We start from the raw sequence: 21,189 nt of genomic DNA, 5'->3' as shown, positions 1-21,189 counted from the left end.
TGAACCTACGGGACTTGATCTAGCGGATCCTTCTTTGTACCGGCCACTGATTGGGGCTCTGATCTTTATGGTCAACAACAACATATATGTTTGTTATTAACACCTTGATCCAGTTCATGGTGGAAGCTTTGCATGCTCACTGGGTGGCCACAAAACATGTGTTGAGATATCTTCATGGGATGATCAACTATGGACTGAGATACACCTCTGACAATGAGTTGAGACTACATGGTTATATAGATGTAGATTGGGTTGGGAGCGTTACTGATAGGAAGAGCACATCAGGGTGTTGTTTTAGCCTGGGATATGCCATAATTTCCTAGATGAGCAGGAAGCAGAAATTTGTCACTCTTAGTACAATCAAGGCAGAGTATATTGTAGCTAGTATGGGTAGCTATGAGTCAGTGTGGTTACGAAATCTCTTTGCAAAGTTGTTAAAGCAGGTGCTTGATACGGCGGTGATATACTGTGACAATCAAAGCGGGATCCAACTTTCAGAGAATCCATTATTCCATGACAGACCAAAGCACATTGAGATCAGTACCATTTTATCGGAGATATGGTATTGCGAGGAGCAGTGAGGCTCCAACACATCTCAACTAATAAGCAAGTTGGAAACATTCTCACCATGCCTTTGCCAAAAGCAAAGTTCTTATTCTTCAGAGAGCAGCTTGGAGTGCAGGAGAATGTATCCCTCCCCAAGAGGGAACACTACTGATCGAGAACACTAAGCATATGCTCTCCCCCAGTCTTTCAACTAGCCATGGACTTGGTGAGGAGGGATTGAGTAGCGAGGCTCCTGGGTGCGAGGGTGCTCCTTAAAGCCATGGACTTGGCTGAGTACATGCCCCAATATGCATCCTAACCGCAAATCACCTTTGTGTATTTATTGACCAAAGGGCCATGGACTTGGTTAAGCTTGTCGAGATTGCCACTCATCTAGCTAGTGGGTGAGGAGACTTAGGTGTTTGTGCTCTTTATAAAGGTCGGACACAACTACCATGGACTTGGTTGTCGTAATTTGATCTCCCTTAAGTGTTGGATGCAGGTGTTCTACCATTGATTATTGTGAATCAAGTTGAGTGAGGGTCAATCAGTGGACATAGGGTGTGTGATCTCTACCAAGGTCATTTATCACTGCCATGGACTTGGTTATGGTAAATTGATCTCCCTTATTGTCAAGTGGATCACTCTTCTTCTTCTATGGATTGAGTCATCATTGTTTAGGTGAGATGAGATGTGACGAGATGAGCTTCTCTTATGTTGAGACATGTACATCCAATGAGTCTTATGGTGCAGCTAGAAATTCCTCCCTAGCTAAGAGGGAGTGTTGAAAATTGGGCAGCTATGGTCTAAATTTCACCATCAAAATCATTTGCAAACCATGGAGAAAAGTCACATTTGCACATTTGACCAAGTCGGCCCTAAGTCCAACAAGTCAACCCTACCAAAGGAAATGGCCCCTCCTAAGATGCATATAAATAGACATTCGTTGGAGGACAATTTGACACATCACATCAACTCACATACATTTGAAATTTGCAAAGACAATTCCACACATGCGAAGGAGGAGGGCATTTTTTGTTTGACTAAAGTTAACTTTTTCTTATCTATTTTCTACCTGCGTTGACCTCCTTTGTCTTGGGCTGCTTTGACTGAATCTCTTGACAATATTGGAAGGTTGAATTGCAGGAGACTTTGACCGAACTTTTCTAGGGACTTTAATTGAGGTTTACCGCACGTTGCACTAGGGTTTGACCGCAAATTTGACTGTGGAATTTGACCGATAATTGCAAGAGTTGGCCTCTGTTTCGATTGAGTTTGACTGAGAAAGGAAGATCGAATATTTTGTTGGGTTGACCAAACTTTTTTGGGCGAGTTTTACTGTTGACTTTGACCAATTATTGCAAGATGTTGATTGTGGTTGATCGAACCTCCACGTGCATTGTAGACTGGTATCTTTGACTAGATTTGACTATTTCTCTCTCATTGGATCGGTTTTGACTTGTTTGACTTAGTAAAGTCAAATTTTGACTTTGACTAGTCATTGGATGTACAACTGGACTATGTAGCTCATGTTGAACATTGATTGACTAATTGAAGAAGAAAAATTGATTTTGGGTTTTCCCTCTTGTGGGTTTTTCCCTGGTCTTTGACCAAAATCTCTGTCTCATTGTGCTTGGCTATCTTCTATTGTGCATTTATTGTTCATTGTTCTATCAATAATTGCTTAACTGTTACTAGGGTGAATGAAATTGTTTTAAGTGATTATTACAGCATAGAACATTGTGAAAAATCAACAAAGCACAAACTGTTGGGTTGTTGTAGGTGCCCATGGAATGGAATGATGCTCTGCAAGTGATAGGAATCCCATGGCTCTCAACGCTTCACCTGTAGGGTGTCATGTGCTACTCTAGTGGACTTAGGCCCCAGTTAATTTGCCCAACCCATGATGAAACCACCTTCCAATCACACATAATGTCCAGTGTTGCATCTTCACCATTAGGTAACATTAATCATTTGTGCATCTAAGTGAACCAAGCTTGTTAATCAAGGGAAAATTGAGACTTCATATGGGGATTCCCTTCCAAATTTGGGGTTTTGATCACGTAATAGTGTTACCTCCCTAGGTAGGAGTAGTTAATAAATGACATTATTAAGTGTTCCCAACCCCTAAGGGGAAAGACATGTCCCTGGTACATCCTTCAATTAATAGGTGGCATATGGATAATGAGGGAACGAAATGGGGATGAGGGGGTCTTAGAGCCAAATGCCATGGGTACAAGGATAGCAATAATGAAAAAGTCCACATATTGGGCATACGGATGTGAGGAGGGAACAATCGTGGTTGCATGAGTTACCCCAACCTTTGTTTTTCCACCCCTCTTTATTTGCCTTTTGCCTTTTCTTGATTTTTCTTTGTATTACTACTCAAGGCTCTAGGCATGTTGTGAATGATGTATAGCAGTTATTACCCCCTTAAGGTGGGGCAATTTATTGCCCATTAGGGGTTGGGACATGCATTGGTTTCTTTATGATGTGAGGGGCACTCATTGGCCCTAGGACCCAGGGTGATGGCCATGATAAGGGGTAGAGCTCATGTTTGGATTTTGCCCACATGCTATATTAAATGTCCCAACCATCTTTTGCATTTTATTATTTTTTTCTTTTGTTTCTTGCTTGTGGTCGTGCTATGCTTTTAATTTTCTTTTAGCTAGATCAACCTCTAGGGCAATGTTTCCTAGCCCGACCCAGATATGTGGACAAGGGGAGGGGCTATGCCAGTGCCCTGTGAACCCAATGGTCATGTGGACCCAGATAAAGGAAATGGTGAAATAGGGCTTATAATATGCGGAGGGGAGTGAAAAATATAAAACTAGAAAATGGAACCACGCTACCAAAATCGAGGTTTCCCAAATCAAGCCCTTCCTAAAGCCATAGGCCAATAGGGGAGATCCAAAGAGACTACGATTAAAGATTAAACCCCCCCCATTTAAGGTGAGGGAACAAAACCATGGTCAAAGCCCTTCCTTCTTCCAAGTTATCCAATACTCCATGCCCAAATGAGAAACAAGCATAAGAACCCGATTACACAATGAAAAACATACCTTTAGGGTCGAATTGCCGACCTTCTAACATATGCTCTTGAAAAGGGGCAAGGAAACATACAACTAATGTAGGGAGTGGAGATAAAGTGGCATATCCCATCAGTTATAAGGTGGTTGTCAAGGGTTGTTGGCTGCCGACTGAAGAAGATGAATAGGAAAAAAAGCTCTCCTAGGGATACCCACTTTTGGTGGGCAACAGGACCCAACATGCCCCCAGGATGGCCTTGACACTATTTAATGGGCATGACTTGATACAAAGTCCAAATGATGATGGTCATCCCCAAGATGACAAGGGAGGGCTTGTACTACCACTTGGAGCCACAACGCTAGAGAGAGACTATGCCATGTCATACTTTGGCCTCTTTGAAGATGATGTAGGGTACCCAGAGTAGGGTTTTAACATAGAGACATTTTGAGGCACTTCTTGAGGGCTTCCCCTAAAGGATATAGTCGATTATGATGATGGGGCGTCCCCCTAGCCCATTATGCGCACTTTCATAACATTTATTACCCAAAGGGGGCATGACATCATGTTTATAGAGAGTTTCGACCCATATATATGGAATTTTCTGGCATATTCTTGTTATTATGAGTTATTGGGTTGGCTTGTAACCCACTATCTTGATTCATACTCAAAATTAAACGTGTCATGGGGCTTTTAGGCTAATATTTTGTTGTAAAACGGAAGGATAGACCTCATATATATTGAGGATCCTTCCATTCATTCTAGTCAACATCACACTTGGATTTCAGCCTCCTCTTGAGAGCTTGACTTAGCCTTTGTTGAATTCACTATTTGTGGCGATATAATTTTTATGGTGCTCTTGCTATTGGAGATTGGCTTATGTCTTGGAAATGTAATTTTGAGATTGAAAGAAGGATTTTTCATGGAAAATTTGTATGTTTTTACATGTAATTAATTATTGCTAGGGTTTTTCTATGCTCCATGTCTACATACAAATTGTTTATGGAAAATCTTGGATAATTTTTGCATGTTGATTGTCTCTTCCTTGAAATCCATGGGAGACCTCTTAGTGCGCTTCTCCTATTTAATTTCTCCCCTCACGAAAAAGATAGTTATGGTTTATATAAGTAGAAACAAGAGCTTTCCCCCCTTACTCTAGGCATTTGTCCTTTATCTCTTGAAGTAGCCCTAAAGACTCCATCATCCAAGTAGGATTAAGCATCAGCAACCTCGGTGTTGGTTAAAAACTTTTAAAAGCTTAATATTTTTCCTTCCTTTATATTTTCTAAGCCTTTTAAAGCAAGTTACTAGGGCATTTAGCTAGGGCCAAATTAGTTTAGGGCTCTAGTGGATGAGCATTTCAGGTAATAAAACCTAAGTCTTACCTTGGTGATCGTTTAAAATCAAAATCTAGCCTTTTGAATGGCGAAACTTCCACTTAAAGGTTGACGTCATCCTTCTCTAGTTTTTTTATGCCTTAGAAACCCTAACCCTAGTAAGGGATTCAACTTGAGTCTTAATTGGAGGATTTGCTTTGCTCCTTTGTTGATCTTTAAACCCTTTCTTTGACTCGCATGTACCTAGGCACTCCTTTGTTGCAACATATCAATAAACCCTAGGTCATATTTGCCTTTGTTAGTCTAGGTACATGATTCGCTATTCCCTATTAAAGAGCCTTGAGCCATTGTCCCCCTTTGAAGTATCTCCACCTAGCCAATACTTTTATCACGTTGAACCATATAACATAGAATATCCTCTTAGGTGATCACTGGGAAGCCTCCTTTGTGGTGAAATCCCAATAAAGAGCTGAGAGAAGATTGTTGAGGTGATGGTGGCAATCTACCTCATTGTTGCGACAAGGTATAGCCCTTGTCTTATGAGTCCTCCCACAAGACCTGCTACATTATTAATTCAAGGTATTATTCAAAAATTCATATAAATACACGAATTAATCTATAAACTGCATCATTTCATCTTGTGATCTTCTTGATCTAAGTGTTCTAGGCCGAAGGGAACTTAATTTTGGCATTTTCACTTGTGAATAGCATCTTTTCTTGGCATTTTGATTCTAGCACTTATGCTTGGTTCCAAATTTAGACAACCTACTTTTACAAGGACACAAAGAGGCACCCGCTTTTAATGCAGAATGGTCTTACAAACCAAGTCAATGAACCAGATACTAAAGTCACAAGACACAAAGGACATGAAAATATAAGTATTTGACACGTGAAATGGTGATCCCCGAGACAAGACACGGAGGGCATGTTATATATTATATATTTAAAAATATAACAAATTCGTGAAACATACATAAAAGATGAAATATATAAAACATTTGTATGATACAAATTTAATCATACAACTAATGCATATAAATGAAATAGCACTAAATGCAATACATCTATGAACCAAAAATACATCAACAAAGAGGCCCTAAATGGTTTGTAGAGTCCAAAAAAAACCCATGCTACAGCAAATAGCTAGTACTTCATATCATCTAAATCATTGTCCATATTGGTATCCTTATCATCAATATCACCCTAAGCATTAAAATAAGATAGAAAAAGCTTAACATGTCAAATCGAGATTTCACTGAATGATGGGTACATTTTCCCTAGGGTCATGATAAGGGAGTTCAACAATCATTGCCACCAATATCGAGGTACATAGAGGTTGGTATTGTTGATCAAATGCCAATTCCATATCCCCATACATGATATAATCAAATGAAAACATATCAACCCACAAAATCCTCAAATCTAGAAAACTATCAAGTCGGTTGTATTTTGAGTGGGATCTAAAGTTCTAATTTCTCCATATGAAACCCAATGAGGTTGGAACCACTATCAAACATCCTGAATGGTAATGTTAAAATTTAAGGATGAAAATGAAAGATAAAGGAGAATGTCACTTTTACTTTAAGAATCTAATATTACCATTAATCACATAGCATTATGTGATTAATATCAGAAAATGATTTTCAAAACTAAGCTCAAAGAATGCAGAATGAAACCCTTCAACAATGTAACCAAATACCTTATGAGGATCACACAAATCCATGACCAACTTGCAACTATTGGAGAAGTTGTATTGGAGGTAGAGCTAGTGAATGTTGTTCTGAATGGGTTCACCAAGGATTGGGAACCATTCATCATGGGCATTTGTGCTCAAGAACATCTTCCCAATTGAGAGAGACTTTGGGATGACTGCATCCAAGAGGAGACTTGTAAAGAGTCCAAGACCAACAAGCAGGGGCGATGAGTAGAAGATGAAAACTTGGCCCTAGTCAGCAAGATGAAGAAGACCAAATGGAAAGTTTCCATCAAGAAGGGTGATAACCAAGGAGAGGGACAGCAATTCAGGCAGAAGAGAGATATGAGCAAATATCAAATGCTATACTTGTCATAAGAATGACCACTTTGCTTCTTAGCGTCCACAGAGCAAGATGGGTAAGGGGAAGTTGCAGACAATTGCAGTGACAACAAAGACATAGTTGAGCGAGTTTGCTCTAAAGTTCAAGAGACTTTTCACTCGTGTCTCGCCTTTCTACCAACACCATTGCTAGAAGCGCCTGGTACTTGGATAGTGGTGCCTCTCGCCACATGACAAAGGCTAGAGAGTCATTTAGTAGTTTTGTACAGGACCACTGAAGGATCCATATTGAGCTTGGTGATGATGCTAAGTATTCAATGAAGGGGCAGGTGACAATTCAGTTCAAGCTTGCATCAGGAGGGTCCTTTGATGCACAAGAGGTACTCTATGTATCTGGCCTAAAGAAGAACCTTTTGTCCACCTCAATCATGGAGGACAAAGGTTATGAGGTTAACTTCTGAAGGAGGCAAGTGTTCATCTGCCTGGAGGGAACTAGGGTAGAGATTGCAGTGAGGAATGGAGTCCGGGAGGGGAACCTATATAGACTTCGGGGTTAGCCTGCTTAGGCACGAGTGTACACCAATGAGAGCATGTGCAAGCTTTGGCACAAGAGGATGGGACATCTCCATCACAGAGTTGTATCATTACTGAGACGAATGGTCATTAGGCTTCCAAACTTCAATCTGGACCAACAAGGGGTGTGCAAAGTGTGTGCACTTGGCAAGAATGTCAAGGCATCTTTCCCTAGCAACGAGATTCAATCCAAATGCATTTTGGATCTAATCCGTTCTAATTTAGCTGTGTTGAATTTTCATAGGAAAAATCTAATATTCTATGTTGATAATTACTTCCAATGATTTCTTAAAAAAGTTCACTTATGTCACATTCATCATTTAACAATTATACATAGAAAATCTCAACCATAATGCAATACTCACAGTAGGATCATAAAGAGACAGATAAGCACAGAAAGAGACACAAACTTTTCACCTAGGAAACCCAAACTCAGGAGAAAACCCAACAATCTTTTCTAGGAGAAAATTCTTCAATTCAAGAAAAGGTACAATCTAAGTTTTATAAGTTAACCTGAGAATTCCTAGGGCTAGACCAGCTCTTCTCTCATGAACAATAGTTTCTCAGGGTCCCAACCCTGCCTTTATATCAACCTGAGATTACAAGGTCTCCTTTCAAGGCTTCGTCCCTCCCACAGAAGCTCTTGTACAAACATGTGGCCTTTAGTTCTTTCATTGTTGGTAGACTTTAGGTCTTTAGGCCTCCTTCTAGGGCTTCGGCCCTCTTTCTCAATACAGAATAGATCTAGAACTTCAATGGCTTATTATCTCCTTCTATGGCCTAAATAGGGGATCGTTCGGCACTCTTCTAGGGCTCGGATCTCCCTTACATAGATTGTAATATGATTAGAAATTCAGCCTCCTTAAAACAACAGTAACTTCAATCTTTCTTCTTTCTCAAACACAAATAAGAAACTCGTCTTCTATTGCTTCAATTCGTCCTTCTTGTGAAGATTTGTGGCTCCTTTTTGAGAGGATATGTTACAATAAAATTGTTTCCAAATGGAGGAGGTCAAGTGCCTTTATATAGTGGATTAGGGTGCCCAAATTGGAGTGTCTTCATGGATAGGCTGACATGATCTTATGCTGGGCCAACTTGACTTTTGGATGCAATTTAAATTCTAAATTTCTTCGTTTATATTTCTTTTATGAGCCAACTTGGAGTAGCTGGGAATACCAACCGCAACCACCCCAAAAATCAACAAGCAGGGCCTATGTTAGTATCTTCAGTAAAGGGTGCATCTTACTATGTGACCTTCATTGATGACTTCTCCAGGAAGACCTAGATCTACTTCAAGAAGACCAAGGGTGAGGTCTTCAGTGATTTCAAAGCTTTCAAAACTCAGGTGGAGAACATGACGAGAAGGAAGATCAAGGTGTTGAGAACAGATAATGGGGGTAAACAAACCTCTAATGAGTTCATAGATTTCTACAGAGAGTCAGGCATCAAGAGGGAGAAGATAGGGGCCTACAACCCACAGCAGAATAGGGTTGCAGAGAGGAAGAATTGATCTATCAACAATACGATGAAGGCAATGATCCATTATCAAAGTTTGTTGATGCTTTTGTGGGCTGCGGCATGCAAAACAGCAGTGTATTTGCAGAACAAGAGCACACACCAGATTCTAGAGGATACGACACCGAAGAAAGCATTCATAGGCAAGAAGCCTGAGATAGGACATCTCAAGATATTTGCTTGTCTAGTCTACATCCAAATACTTGCGGAAAAGAGGACAAAGTTGCAGCCCGCAGGTGAGAGGGGCATTTTGGTGGGATACAACAAGGATTCAAAGGCTTATAGAGTCTTCCTCACAGATCAACAGAAGACAGTGTTGCGCCAAGATGTCAAGTTTGGGAAGAACTTGGCATCTAGGAAATCTCAAAACTTGGCAATAGTTGCAAGAGGGGCTTAGGAGGAGGAACCAAAAGAGGAGATGAAAGCATAGACTTCCAGTAGCAGAGATAGCCAACCTTCAATGCAGGAGGAGCAGTCAACTCCTTCGACATCAGTTAGGAGGCCAAGTAGCGCGGAGCAAACCTTGTAGGATGCTCAGGCGCATATTAAGCCTCCCAAGACCACTTTCAAGTAGAGCAAACCTCCACGGAAGTTTTCAACGTAAATGGCTTTGATGACCAATATCAAAAACTCAGGGCCTTCCAACTTTGAGGAAGCAACCTGAACCAGCAACACGTGTTGAGAGATGCCATGGTGGAGAAGCACAACTTCATCATGAAGAATGATATCTGGGAGATTGTGTCGAGACCAAAAGAGAAGTCAAATGTGCCTTCCAAGTGGCTTTACAAGGTAAAGCATGCAGCATATTGCAATGTGGAGAAATACAAGGTCAGATTTGTGGCTCGCGGGTTCTCTTAGAAAAAGGGAGTAGACTACAAGGATACTTGCTCCTATAGCCAGATACTCCCCTATTCAAGCAGTTTTTCGATAGCTTCTGAGATGGGAAGGAGTATCCATCAGATGGATGTGAAGACTGCCTTCCTCAACGACACCATTGCGAAAAATGTCTACATTGAGCAGCCACAGGGGTTTGAGATCCATGATAGAGAGACGAATGTATGAAGGCTTAAGAAAGCCTTGTATGGACTCAAACAGCCAACCAAGGCCTGGTATGCCAGGATTGACAGTTATCTACAAGGCATAGGCTTCACCAAGAGTGAGGAAAATCCTGAACTATACTTCTTGTTGGTTAGATCTGAGCCCCTCATTTTGGTGTTGTGTGTGGATGATCTTATTATGACAAGTGCAAAGAGATTGATTGCAAGTTGCAAGTCAGATCTAGCATCAGGATTTGAGATGAAGGATATCAAGCCAGTGCATTACTTTTTTGGATTTGACGTTTAGCAGCAACTAGATGAGATCTTCCTTGGACAGGGGAAGCACGCTTTAGAGATCTTGAAGAGATTCAGAATGGAGGATAGCAGGACCAATGGCCACTCCGATGGTGACCAACCTAAAGAAGATTGATTCTTCATATTCAAAGTTGACAAACTCTAGACAATACAGCCAATTGATTGGCTTATTCATGTATCTAGTCAACACTCGACCAAACATCAACTTTGTTGTTAACACCCTAAGCCAATTCATGGTGGAACCGAGGATCACTGGGTTGCGGCAAAGCACGTGCCCAGATATTTGCAGGACATGGTAGGATATGGATTGCAATACCATGGTGGAGATGGTGTGAGGTTGCAGTACTCAGATTCAAACTGGGCAGGCAATGATACAGATCGAAAGAGAACCTCTAGGTGTTGCTTCAGTTTGCGGTCAACAGTAAGCAGACCTCAGTGGCACTGTGTTCAGCTGAAGCAGAGTACATGGTAGCCAATCTAGCTAGTTGTGAATCCATTTGGCTTCACAAGCTACTCACGACATTGTTTGGTCAGAAGCTTGAGCCGACAAGGACCCACTACAATTACCAGAGTTGTATCAAAATCCTGGAGAATCCAGTGTTTCATGACAGGTCAAAGCACATTCAGATCAAATACCACTTCATTAGAGACATGGCACTAAGGGGAGCAGTCAAGCTCCAACATATTTCTACAAAAGGAGCAGCTGGCAGACATTTTCACATAGCCCATAGTGAAGGGCAAGTTCGTCCGGGTTCGAGACAAGCTTGGAGTGGTAAAAAATACCTTCATCGTTAAGAGGAAGTGTTAGTGTTTATAGCTCAAACAGGGATTTCCATGAGGGTGTCTACTTATGGAAATCGTCATTAAAAGTATCATATGCTTTTTCAGAAGTCCACTTTATTAATTAATTAATAAAATGAACATTTTTTTTATTAAAGTGATTTTAGTTTAATAAAATGACTAAAGTGGGTCACTTAATAATTTAATTAAAAGAGAGCAATTGATCTCACGGTTACATCCCAACTGTTGAAGATTAGTTCTGTGGCTCATGTCAAAATTATAAAAGAAAGAGAGGGCATAGGACAAAGACACACAAAACATTAATTTTACAAGTCACGTGAGTGAAGGAGAAAATCAGAGATCTGATTTTCGCCAACTGGCAAGGATTTCAGCAGTATTTCAGCCAGGAGAAGGCAGCCAGTCTTCAGCAAGGAGAAGACAACCAGTCTTCAACAAGGGGCAGAGCTGTCTTACAGCCCAGCAGAACAGGCCGTACATATGTCCATACGGATTCCATAAAATTGTATGGATTCCATACCACTGTACGGATTCAAAGACAAGATGCCTCAATTTCCATGCAAACTATAATTTTCAGGTTTGCTGTTTATTTGATTAATTCTCAGAGACATTTTCCCTATATGGGAGCTCTTGTAAGTTTTGAAGAAAATTTTGAATGGTGAACTAATCTAGAAGGGCAGAAATATTTGTGCACTGTGTGATTGCTTTTATAATTTTCTGCTGCATGCAAAAGTAAATATTGCCAGCAAGTAACTAAATTTGATCTGTTTGCTTAGATAGCTAGTTTTATGATATTTTAACAAGAAGACTACAGTCCATAAAATTGTTGCGGTAAAAGTCACTGAAATCAACACATCATAATAGCAAAGGTGTGGCTTTGGTGCCACTTGAAATATTCCTTGATTGCTTTAGATTTAAATCAACGAGGAAAGGAACAAAAAGAGCTCTAATAACAACAATCACCTTGATGAGTAAGAACATAAATAAAACTAAATAATAGAACTTATAGCAGTCATATTATCAACAAAACACATAACCCGTACATTAAAGCAGAAAATACTCCATGTAAACTTTAGAGCAGAGGATGGTATATGGAAGAATAGAATAGCAACTTGTGTTAAAAATGGAATCCAGTTTAGTTCTAGTTTTCCAAGTCTATAAGAAAATGTTTGCATGTGCCCCTTATAGGCTAATTGTTGACAAAGTTATAGAATAAAACAACATTTAAAAGCTCTGCAACACATTATGTTGACTAAGTATGGACCATTTTAAAGCTGGGCAACTAATTATGGACCAATTCCAAGTCAAAATTAACTTGACTATAAATCCAATTGTTTTTTGAACATTTATATTTAACTTGGACCCCATCATGCTGACCAATCAAACTAAATTCTAATTTCAAGCTTAATTAGCCAAAAAGCATTAAAAATATGAAGCAACTAACTATTTTTGGCATCATCTAAATTAGTTTAAGTTTCTTAATTTGTAATTAATTTTTTACTTTGGTTGAGTACACAGGACCTAATGCACCAAAATATCATTTTTTATAATGTGAAAAATCACAACAGATGACCTACCAATATTGCAAGCAATGCAAAAGGAGCAGCAGAATTCTCTTTTGACCATAAGAAAAGCTAAGTGATAAGTAGAGAGAGAGAGAGAGAGAGACAACCTCTGCACAAGGCCATCACCAGTTAAATCAACTAGCTGAAAGATGAAATTCTCAATTTCATTCCGGCAGCCTTTTTCATAAATACTCTGCATCCCAAAGTTCAAGCCTATCAGAGCAAATTATATGGCATACATTCTAGGCATCGACATGTCATAGAGTGAGAGAGAGTTATCATTGCAAAATACTATGGAGATAGTATTTTAAAATTTAAAGTGAAAATCAAACAATGAAACAATGTTGCTCAAGGGTATGCACTCTTCCATTCTCTAATTTTGATATTACAAATTTGAAATTTGTTTATTGCAGAACCAAGATAAGGAAAGAAAAACAATATATAAATGACAATACTTTTACCTTAACAATTACGAGGTCTTCGTAGGTAAGCATTTGGTCTTTTCTCACCCGAGAGGCTAAATCAAACAATCGTGCTCCAAGAGCCCCATGAATTCCATAATATGCCTAAAAACATAAAAGTGATTCAGTAAGTATGTCAAACATGTATACCTATAGAAAGCAGAATACTCACCATGCTCTGAACTCTATGCTATGGTTAAACTTGTAATGAACCTAGGATTCAATATATAATGACAACAACCTCTGCATCTACAAAGAAATGAACGACATTTACACACTTACTAAAACATAGGAGGAGGAACGAAGCATGCAAATTTTATGAAAAATAAATTATGTATTAAAGAGTTTTTTCTTTAGGATCAACAATTTATGGACTATAACTCCTCAACTAGAATTGGGAATATAAGTTCATATTTTTTTTTTTTTTAAAAAGTCGGATGCTATATATTGATTGAAAAGAGTGATAAGGCATAAAGCCGTACATAGTTTGCTTCAAAAGCATTACAAATCCAAGGATAGAGCTTGAGGTTCCTATCCCTGAGCTGCTTCCTGAAAATTCTGACTACTAAAGAACTAGAACTACTATAGACCCGGACGAACTGATGATTCAAAAGTTTGCATTTGCAATACATAATTAATCAATGGAAATATGACTGATATTTCTCGCAGTAGAGTCTTCTGGGTGCTGATCTGCTTCCATTGGCTTTACGCTTGAAGAAGTTGATTTCTCTTTCTGTTTGGCTTCCAAAATTTCCCTTAAAATTGCCAACGATTCCTCAGCATGAATGCATCTATTGTTGAGCCCGTTGAACTGCTCCTGAAGCGAATGAACCCTGTGGAGAAATAGACCCATTTCTGTGCGGTATTTAGCATGGATGTTTCTGAACTGCTCCTCAAATTTTCCTTCCAGACATCGCATCTGCTCAGCATGCCTAGCTTCCATATTTCGCACTTGATCTTCCAGAATTCGCTGTTGAGCTCTGACTTCGTCGAATTCTGCTTGTAGGTCTCGGCAATGGAAACATTGCTCCGCACGAGCCATCACAGAAATGGGATGGATTCTAAAAGAGGCGGGATCACAAGAATAATCTATTGACTTCTTCAGGCTACAAGAGGGAGGGGGCCGAGAAATAAATCGAAGATTATTGGCGGGTCTGTAAGGGATTAAGAAAGAGCAGTGAGGGGTTAAGAAAAGGCAGAGGAGATTCGAGATCCCAGATCTCAACTTCAAAGGATAAAAGAGAGAGATCTGGATGAAGGCGCACAGGACAAGGGAATAAGAGTTTGAAAAGAGGGGAAATGAGTCGGGAAGATGCAAGGAGAGGGAGCCGGATGGCGGACAGCAGGACGACGGCCAGCACAGAAGCTGTGAGAGAAGAAGAAGATTATGAGAGAGGGCAACTGAAGCTCTGAGCTTCCCTTTGGATTTTTTCCTGAAAGAGATCAACAGATTTATTAGAGAAATGTTAAACAGAAAAAAGAGACCCGATACCAGAGCAAAAGTTCTCTGTCGAGGCTGATCCTGGACGCTTCCTTGACTTTCGCTGAGCTGCTCTTGGTCACAATGCTGAGAGATATGAGTTCCTATGCTCAAATATATGGGATAAGTTCGACTGCAGCGCCCTGGATTCGTATCCGCAACCCGATCCTCTGCAGCAATTAAATATTTTTCGAGATTTCTAGGACGATTGACTGTGGAGGTGAAGTCCTTCCTCAGTCCTTCCCTGTAGATATGAGATTTGCTTGGGATATCCACTGGTCTGCCGGTCATTTTCTGAGGTTGATTGATAGAGCTTTTCGAGCTGTGTCCAGAGACGGGATTCTCCATACCCCTCACACGCTTGCTGGGATTGCGCGCTTGGGCATTGTCAGAGTTGGCCTGGTTCATGGCAGGGGCTGGAAGGTAGTTCGTTGACTGTGCCTTAGAGTTCCTTCCTGGTTTCCAACTGCTTTATTAGCATGAGTATCCGCTTTTCCATTGTGTATTCGTAGAATATGGTAGAATCGAATTGTTTCAAAATAATCGATGAGGAGGGTGATGCGATGGAGGTGCTGTTGGAGACTACAGTTTGAGGAAGTCCTGTGATGGTTCATATAGCCGATGATTATGGAGGAGTCTCCTAAAACAGTTGCAATTTTGATTCCCCTATTTTTTAACTGCAGCAGTCCTTGAAACAGAGCAAGAGCCTCGGCATTATTATTTGTTTTTACTCCTAAACTCCATTCATAGCTGCATATCTCTTCTCCTTTTTCATCTAAAATAACTCCTCCTGCTCCTGCTGGTCCTGGGTTGGACTTGGAGGCTCCATCAAAGAATAAAGTTGGACAGTTTTTGCTCAAAATCCATCTCTTGAAATCCTGAGAAGAAAGCCTTATTTCCCATTCTTTGGTCTTGTGCTGAGGTTTCATTCCACTTCTCAGAGTACTCTGATGTTGGCCTGTGCTACCTAAGATGTGCCTGATCATGATTCTCTCTTCAGTTGTATAGTCAGTAGCTTTAATGATGCCTGAATATTTGACAGCCATCGTCTCCTGTGCCAGAAGATGAGCACTGTTACAAGTTTTTCTAACATTGCCTTCTTGATTTTGGAAAATTTTTTTATTTCTAGTAAGCCAGATTTTCCAAAGAAGGTTGTGGGGGATGATGTCCCAGGTTCTTTTGACAATCTTGCTCCGCTTATCTTTCCAGGGGCAGGTTCTTTTCCAATCTTGGATTGTCTCAGCAATGTTTTGCTGAGGATGCCATGTTATATTGCCAAGGTTGGCCATAATAATCCAGCATTTCTTCGCAAAGGCACAATCAAGAAAAAGATGATGGATGGTTTCCTCCTCGGAGCAGCAGTTAGGACAGATTGATGGACCATATATCCCTCTCTTTCGCAAATTTTCCGAAGTGAGAATTTTTCCTTTAAGCAGCAGCCAAATGAAGAATTTGACCTTTGGGATGGCCTCAGACTTCCAGATTATTCGCCATTGGTTCCAAACCGGTGCTTGATAATTGTTGTTGCAGATGAATTGGTAGCCAGATTTAATGGTGTACCCTGAGCCCGAGGGGTCCCATCTAAGTCCATCTAGAGTTCCTTTTTTAATAGGAGCTCTATTTTGAAGATTTTTAAGGAGGACTTGATAGCTAGAGTCCAAGTGTGGGGGAATAACCGGGAATTCCCAGCTAAGCCAAGCACCGCTCTCTGCGTCCCATTTTGAGATTTGATCCAACTTCTGAATGCCTTTACTGTGCAGGTAAAGAATGATGGGAATGGCTTCTTCAACAGAAATTAAGGGTTGAAGGCCCATAATTCTGTCAGTGGCATAGTTAATGCTGCTCCCATCCCCCGGAATCTTTGAAGTGTTTTGAATAAGAGTGGGGATTGCTTTTTTGCAGAGTTGCCAGATTTTAGTGGAGTCTCTTGTTGGGATATCAGATTCAAGAAGTCTTTGTCTGTGATCTGATAGATATTTGCATTCAAGGACCTGTTTCCACCAGGCTTTTGGTTCACTGATAAGTCTCCAAGCCATTTTAATCCCAAAGGCAAGATTTAGCAGTTTGGGCATTCTGATTCCCAATCCACCTCTATCTGGAGATTGAATTACACTTTTCCAGTTGACCAAATTGTATCTATTTTTTTCTTTTTTCCCTCCTTGCCATAAAAAATTACGAAGAGCAATTTCTAACTTGTTGTGGAACGAAACTGGAGCTTGGTAAAGAGTGAAACGATACAACGGTAAGGAGGAAATACCTGATTTAAGCAAGATTAGTCTACCCGCTGGGTTGAGCCATTGAGTCCCCCATTGCTGCATCTTTCTTTTGACTTTGTCGATTATTTCATTCCAGGTGGAGGCTTTGAGGGCGCCCAAGGTAACCGGCATCCCCAGATATGTGAAGTGGTCCCAAATTTCTTTGTAGGTTACTCCAAATATGTTGGCAATATTGTGAGCTGTTTGTTTAGAGATGTTCCATCCATAGATGCAACTTTTCTGAAAGTTGACTTCTCCCCCAGAGCACTCCATGAATTGATCAAGGAGAGATTTGAAGCGCCTTGCTATTGTGGTGGAAGCCCCGCCAATTAGCAAGGTATCATCAGCGAATTGGGAGTGATTGATATTTTTAACTCCATTCCCGTACTTGATGCCAGAGATGAGGCCTACTCTTCGGTTGTGGTCAAGATTGCTGCTGAAGGATTCCGCCATCAAGATGAAAAGATAGGGTGAGAGTGGACATCCTTGCCTTAGTCCTCTTGAAGATTGAAAAGCTTCACAGGGGCGGCCATTAATGAGAGGCGAGATCCATGGACCAGAGATGCATGCAGCAATGGTGCTTATGAAGTCAGAGTTAAAGCCCATTTTTCTCATGACAGCGTACAAGAAGGAATGTCTTACTCGATCGAATGCGTTGGCTAAGTCGAGCTTGAGGACGAAGCCTTTCTCTTGTCTAGAGGTACTAGAGTGGATAGCTTCTTGTACCAAGGAGATGGAGTCGTGAATTTGTCGGTTGGTCATGAAGCCGCCCTGATTTTCAGATATGATAGAAGGAAGCAAGGGTTGGAGTCTAGCAGCTATGATTTTAGCAAAGATCTTATAAGAAGTGTTGCACAAGGAGATTGGTCTAAACCTGGAAAAGGAAGTGGGCCTGGATTCCTTGGGAATGAGAGCAAGATATGTTGAATTTGTGAACCCCCCCATTTTCTTTTTTCTTTGGATTCCTTTTATCATCTTTACAAGATCTTTTTTAATCAAATGCCAATGGTCTCTGTAAAAATTTATAGAGAACCCATCTGGACCTGGAGATTTATCTGGTTGAAGAGTCCAGATAGCATTTCTTATCTCTTCCTCAGTTATTTCTCTGTTCATCCTCTCATTCTCCTCAGCAGAGATTTTTCCTGGAAGGTGTTGGAGAAAGGCCGTATAGTCCCTGGCGCCTTGGTGTTCAGTGAGAAGACTTTTGTAATGTTGGAATGCTGCCCTTTTAATAGATTCCTGATCTTCATGCCTGCTGCCTTGACTATCTGTGATAGTAGTTACAATGTTTCTTGATTTTTTTACAGTGGCCTGCTTATGGAAATATGCCGTATTTTTATCACCTTCCTTTAACCATATTTCTCGCGACTTGAGCCTCCATTTGATTTCTTCCGCCCTTTTAATTTGAGTTAGCTGTCCCTGCAGTTCCCATTCCTTGCCTTTGAGTTGATTAGTGAATCCATGCTCTTCTATTTGCTTATGAATGTCTTCCAATCTCTGCTGTAATTTTTCCTTTATTTTTTCTGGTTCCTTGTAGCTAGCTTTTGCCCAATCCTTGAGAGCTTTCCTTGTGTTTCGAATTTTAGTTTCCCAAATGTAGTTTGGGGAGCCTTCAACGTGCTTCTTCCAAGTTTCTTCTATAATAGACTCAGCCTCAGGGCTGTTTCTCCACAGTGGATTGTATCTGAAAGGGATTGGTCCCAAATTGGCGTGGGAGTCCATCGTTAGAAGGATGGGGAAATGATCTGAAGCTGTAGCGCTTAGAATTTTGGTGTGTCCTGCAGCAAAATAGGAAAGGAGAGAAACATTAACCAAGATTCTGTCCAGCCTTTCCATAATGTTACCTGGCCCCATACGCCTATTGTTCCAGGTGTATTTTCTATTCTTTGGGATGATGTCCAGCAATTCGTATTCAGCCATGATGGTTTCTAACTGTCTTCTGAAAGGGTCGGGGGTGAAGACTCCCCCCCTTTTCTCATTCGCGTGGAGAATTAGATTGAAGTCTCCCGCAATGATAAGATTTGTATTCTGCTCCTTGTCTATTTCCTGCTTCAATTCCTTCCAGCATTGATCCTTTTCCCTAAAATGGTTGGGGATATAGACATTGTAAATGATTATATCACAGCTTTCTTCCTTATTGACGAGATTGGTCCTGATCCAATTTGAATTGATGACGGAGGAAACACAATTCCACTGCTGCTTATTCCACATAGTAGTGATTCCTCCAGAGGCTCCTCTGGAACTGCTACTGATCCCTATGAAGGATTTTTGTGCATCTATGATTAACTGCATATCATTCTGGTTTTGCTTGGTTTCCTGAATTAGAACAATTTCAGGCCTTTCTGAATGAAGAAGGTCTCTTAGGGCCGCTGTTTTGGAGGGGTGCCCCATACCCCTACTATTCCAAGATAAAAGCTTCATCATAAGGCGTTCGGTCGAGGAGGTGCTCGCCTCTCAAATTCTTTGGCTGCTGTATCTTTCTCTTGAGAACCTGTAATGAATGAATCCATAGGGGTCTGAATCCCTAGAGCTATGTCCTTTTGCGAACTTTCTTCCCGATGTTGCTTGGCTGATTTTCTGCCTGGTCCAGGTTTCTTGTGGGTGTCACCGGATGCACCAAGGTCTTTGGAGGAACTTCTGGTGGTTCTTATGGGCTGAGATCCGAGAACTGGCTGAGCTGGGGTCGAAGAGATCAAAGGGGGCTCAATGCGGGTCAGAACTGGTTGATCAGATTGAGGGCCATCATCGGATACTTTCGATTTATTTTTGAATAAGCTCCTATCCACTGAGTGAGGAGGGGAAGCTCGGAGGGGGGAAGAGGGAGAGATTCTGGGATCTTTGGGGGAAGGAGGGGGAGAAGGGGGTTCTTCTGAAGCAAGAGATCCAAAGGGGTTGGAGGACGAGGGGAAGACAGGGGAAGAGAGAGGGGATCCGGCATGAGGTGCCTCAGGCTCAGGAGGAGGGTTTGACTTCTTCTTTTTTCTTACTAATTCCCACGCTTCCTCATGGGATTCAGACAAATTGTTATTGACTTCTGGTTTGGATTTAGGGCACCTATTTGCAAAATGACCATACTCATGACATACCTTACATTTGAAGGGGAGCTGTTCATAGTCCACCTGTTGAATATGCGTCCACTGGTCCACTCTGAGTTTAACTGCCTCTGGAAGGCCTTTGCCCAAGTCTACCTCCACACAGATCCTTGCGCATGCATACATATTTTCCTTTGGTTCTGATCTGTCCACGAATTTACCTATAGCATTTCCAATTGCTCGAACAGTTTCATCAGCCCAGCAGTGAAGCGGCAGATGCGGAAGGCGTACCCAAACGGGGACTGCATTGGGTACGTCCATTTCAGGATCGAAGTCCGGGGTCCAACGATTGAGATAAAGGCCTCTTGAGTCCATAAAGTATGGTCCGTTCCTGAAAATTAGGTTGCGATCATCCACTGTTTCAAAAAGGAATGTATAAAATCCTCTTCCACAGAACCTTATGGCAATTTTTCCTTGGACCATGGCATTCCAATTTCTTTCCACCCAACGTTGGACAGATCGAGGGGAGGGCCATAGCCCCGTGAACTGGCCAACCAATCCTCGCTCGGCTAATGCTACAGCCGATCTCCTTGGAAGAGAAAGGGGAAGAGGAATTTCTGGAATTTCATCAAGTTTTTTGATAAATTTGGAGGCAGAAGGTCGAATCCTCTCAGAGTTATTTCCAGGGACGAGAGAGGCAAAGGCTTTCTCAAAGTCGGGCTGATTGGGAGCGTGAGAATCCATCGAATGCAAGAGGGGGAGGGCAGGAGGCCCAGGAAGGCGAGCAGCGACAGAGGGCCGCCCTTAGATCGAGCGAAGGGGGGCAAAGAGCGCAGCAGGGAGGGCCCGAAAGGGCCTGCAAGCCCGGCAGCAGGGCTGCCAAGGCTCAAGCGGGGACGATCAGGGCTTCAGAGGCGGGGGCGGAGCTCCATCTCCAGCGCGCGCTCACAAAGCTCTTGTATTCCGGGAATATAAGTTCATATTTTGCAATTTGTTGCACCAGACAATTAAAGAAGGTTCATTATTTTGAATTTCAACTAAATACAAACTCACATGCCATGACCAAGAGCTATATTCTTATTCACAACAAAGAAAGAACTCAAAAATAGGGGAAGTGCAGTACAATATAAATTCTAAAAAATTAAAGCTGATAGCTGCAGCATGTATTACCATGTTTTGGACCTTGGTTGACCAATGATTCGCACTGAGTTAT

General features: G+C 41.3%; 1 protein-coding gene across 3 annotated transcripts in view; it reads right to left on the bottom strand.

Annotated features, from left to right (window-relative positions):
- Nucleotides 1-21,189, bottom strand: part of LOC149199517 (TLD-domain containing nucleolar protein) — a 230,361-nt gene that overhangs the window by 202,086 nt on the left and 7,086 nt on the right. For all 3 annotated transcript variants that reach the window (XM_089402474.1, XM_089402472.1, XM_089402473.1), the window contains 2 exons: nt 13,210-13,314; nt 12,856-12,941 (listed from right to left, as the gene is read on the bottom strand). In XM_089402474.1, coding sequence (XP_089258600.1) covers nt 12,856-12,941; nt 13,210-13,314 — 191 coding nt within the window. The remainder of the gene's footprint in view (nt 1-12,855; nt 12,942-13,209; nt 13,315-21,189) is intronic.

This window comes from Pinus tabuliformis, chromosome 2_1 (assembly GCF_031772625.1).
Source record: "Pinus tabuliformis cultivar Carrire ecotype Pingquan chromosome 2_1, CPIR1, whole genome shotgun sequence".
Lineage (NCBI taxonomy): Eukaryota > Viridiplantae > Streptophyta > Pinopsida > Pinales > Pinaceae > Pinus > Pinus tabuliformis.
Note: the sequence above shows the minus strand (reverse complement) of the source record. Positions and strands in the feature narration are given on the sequence as shown.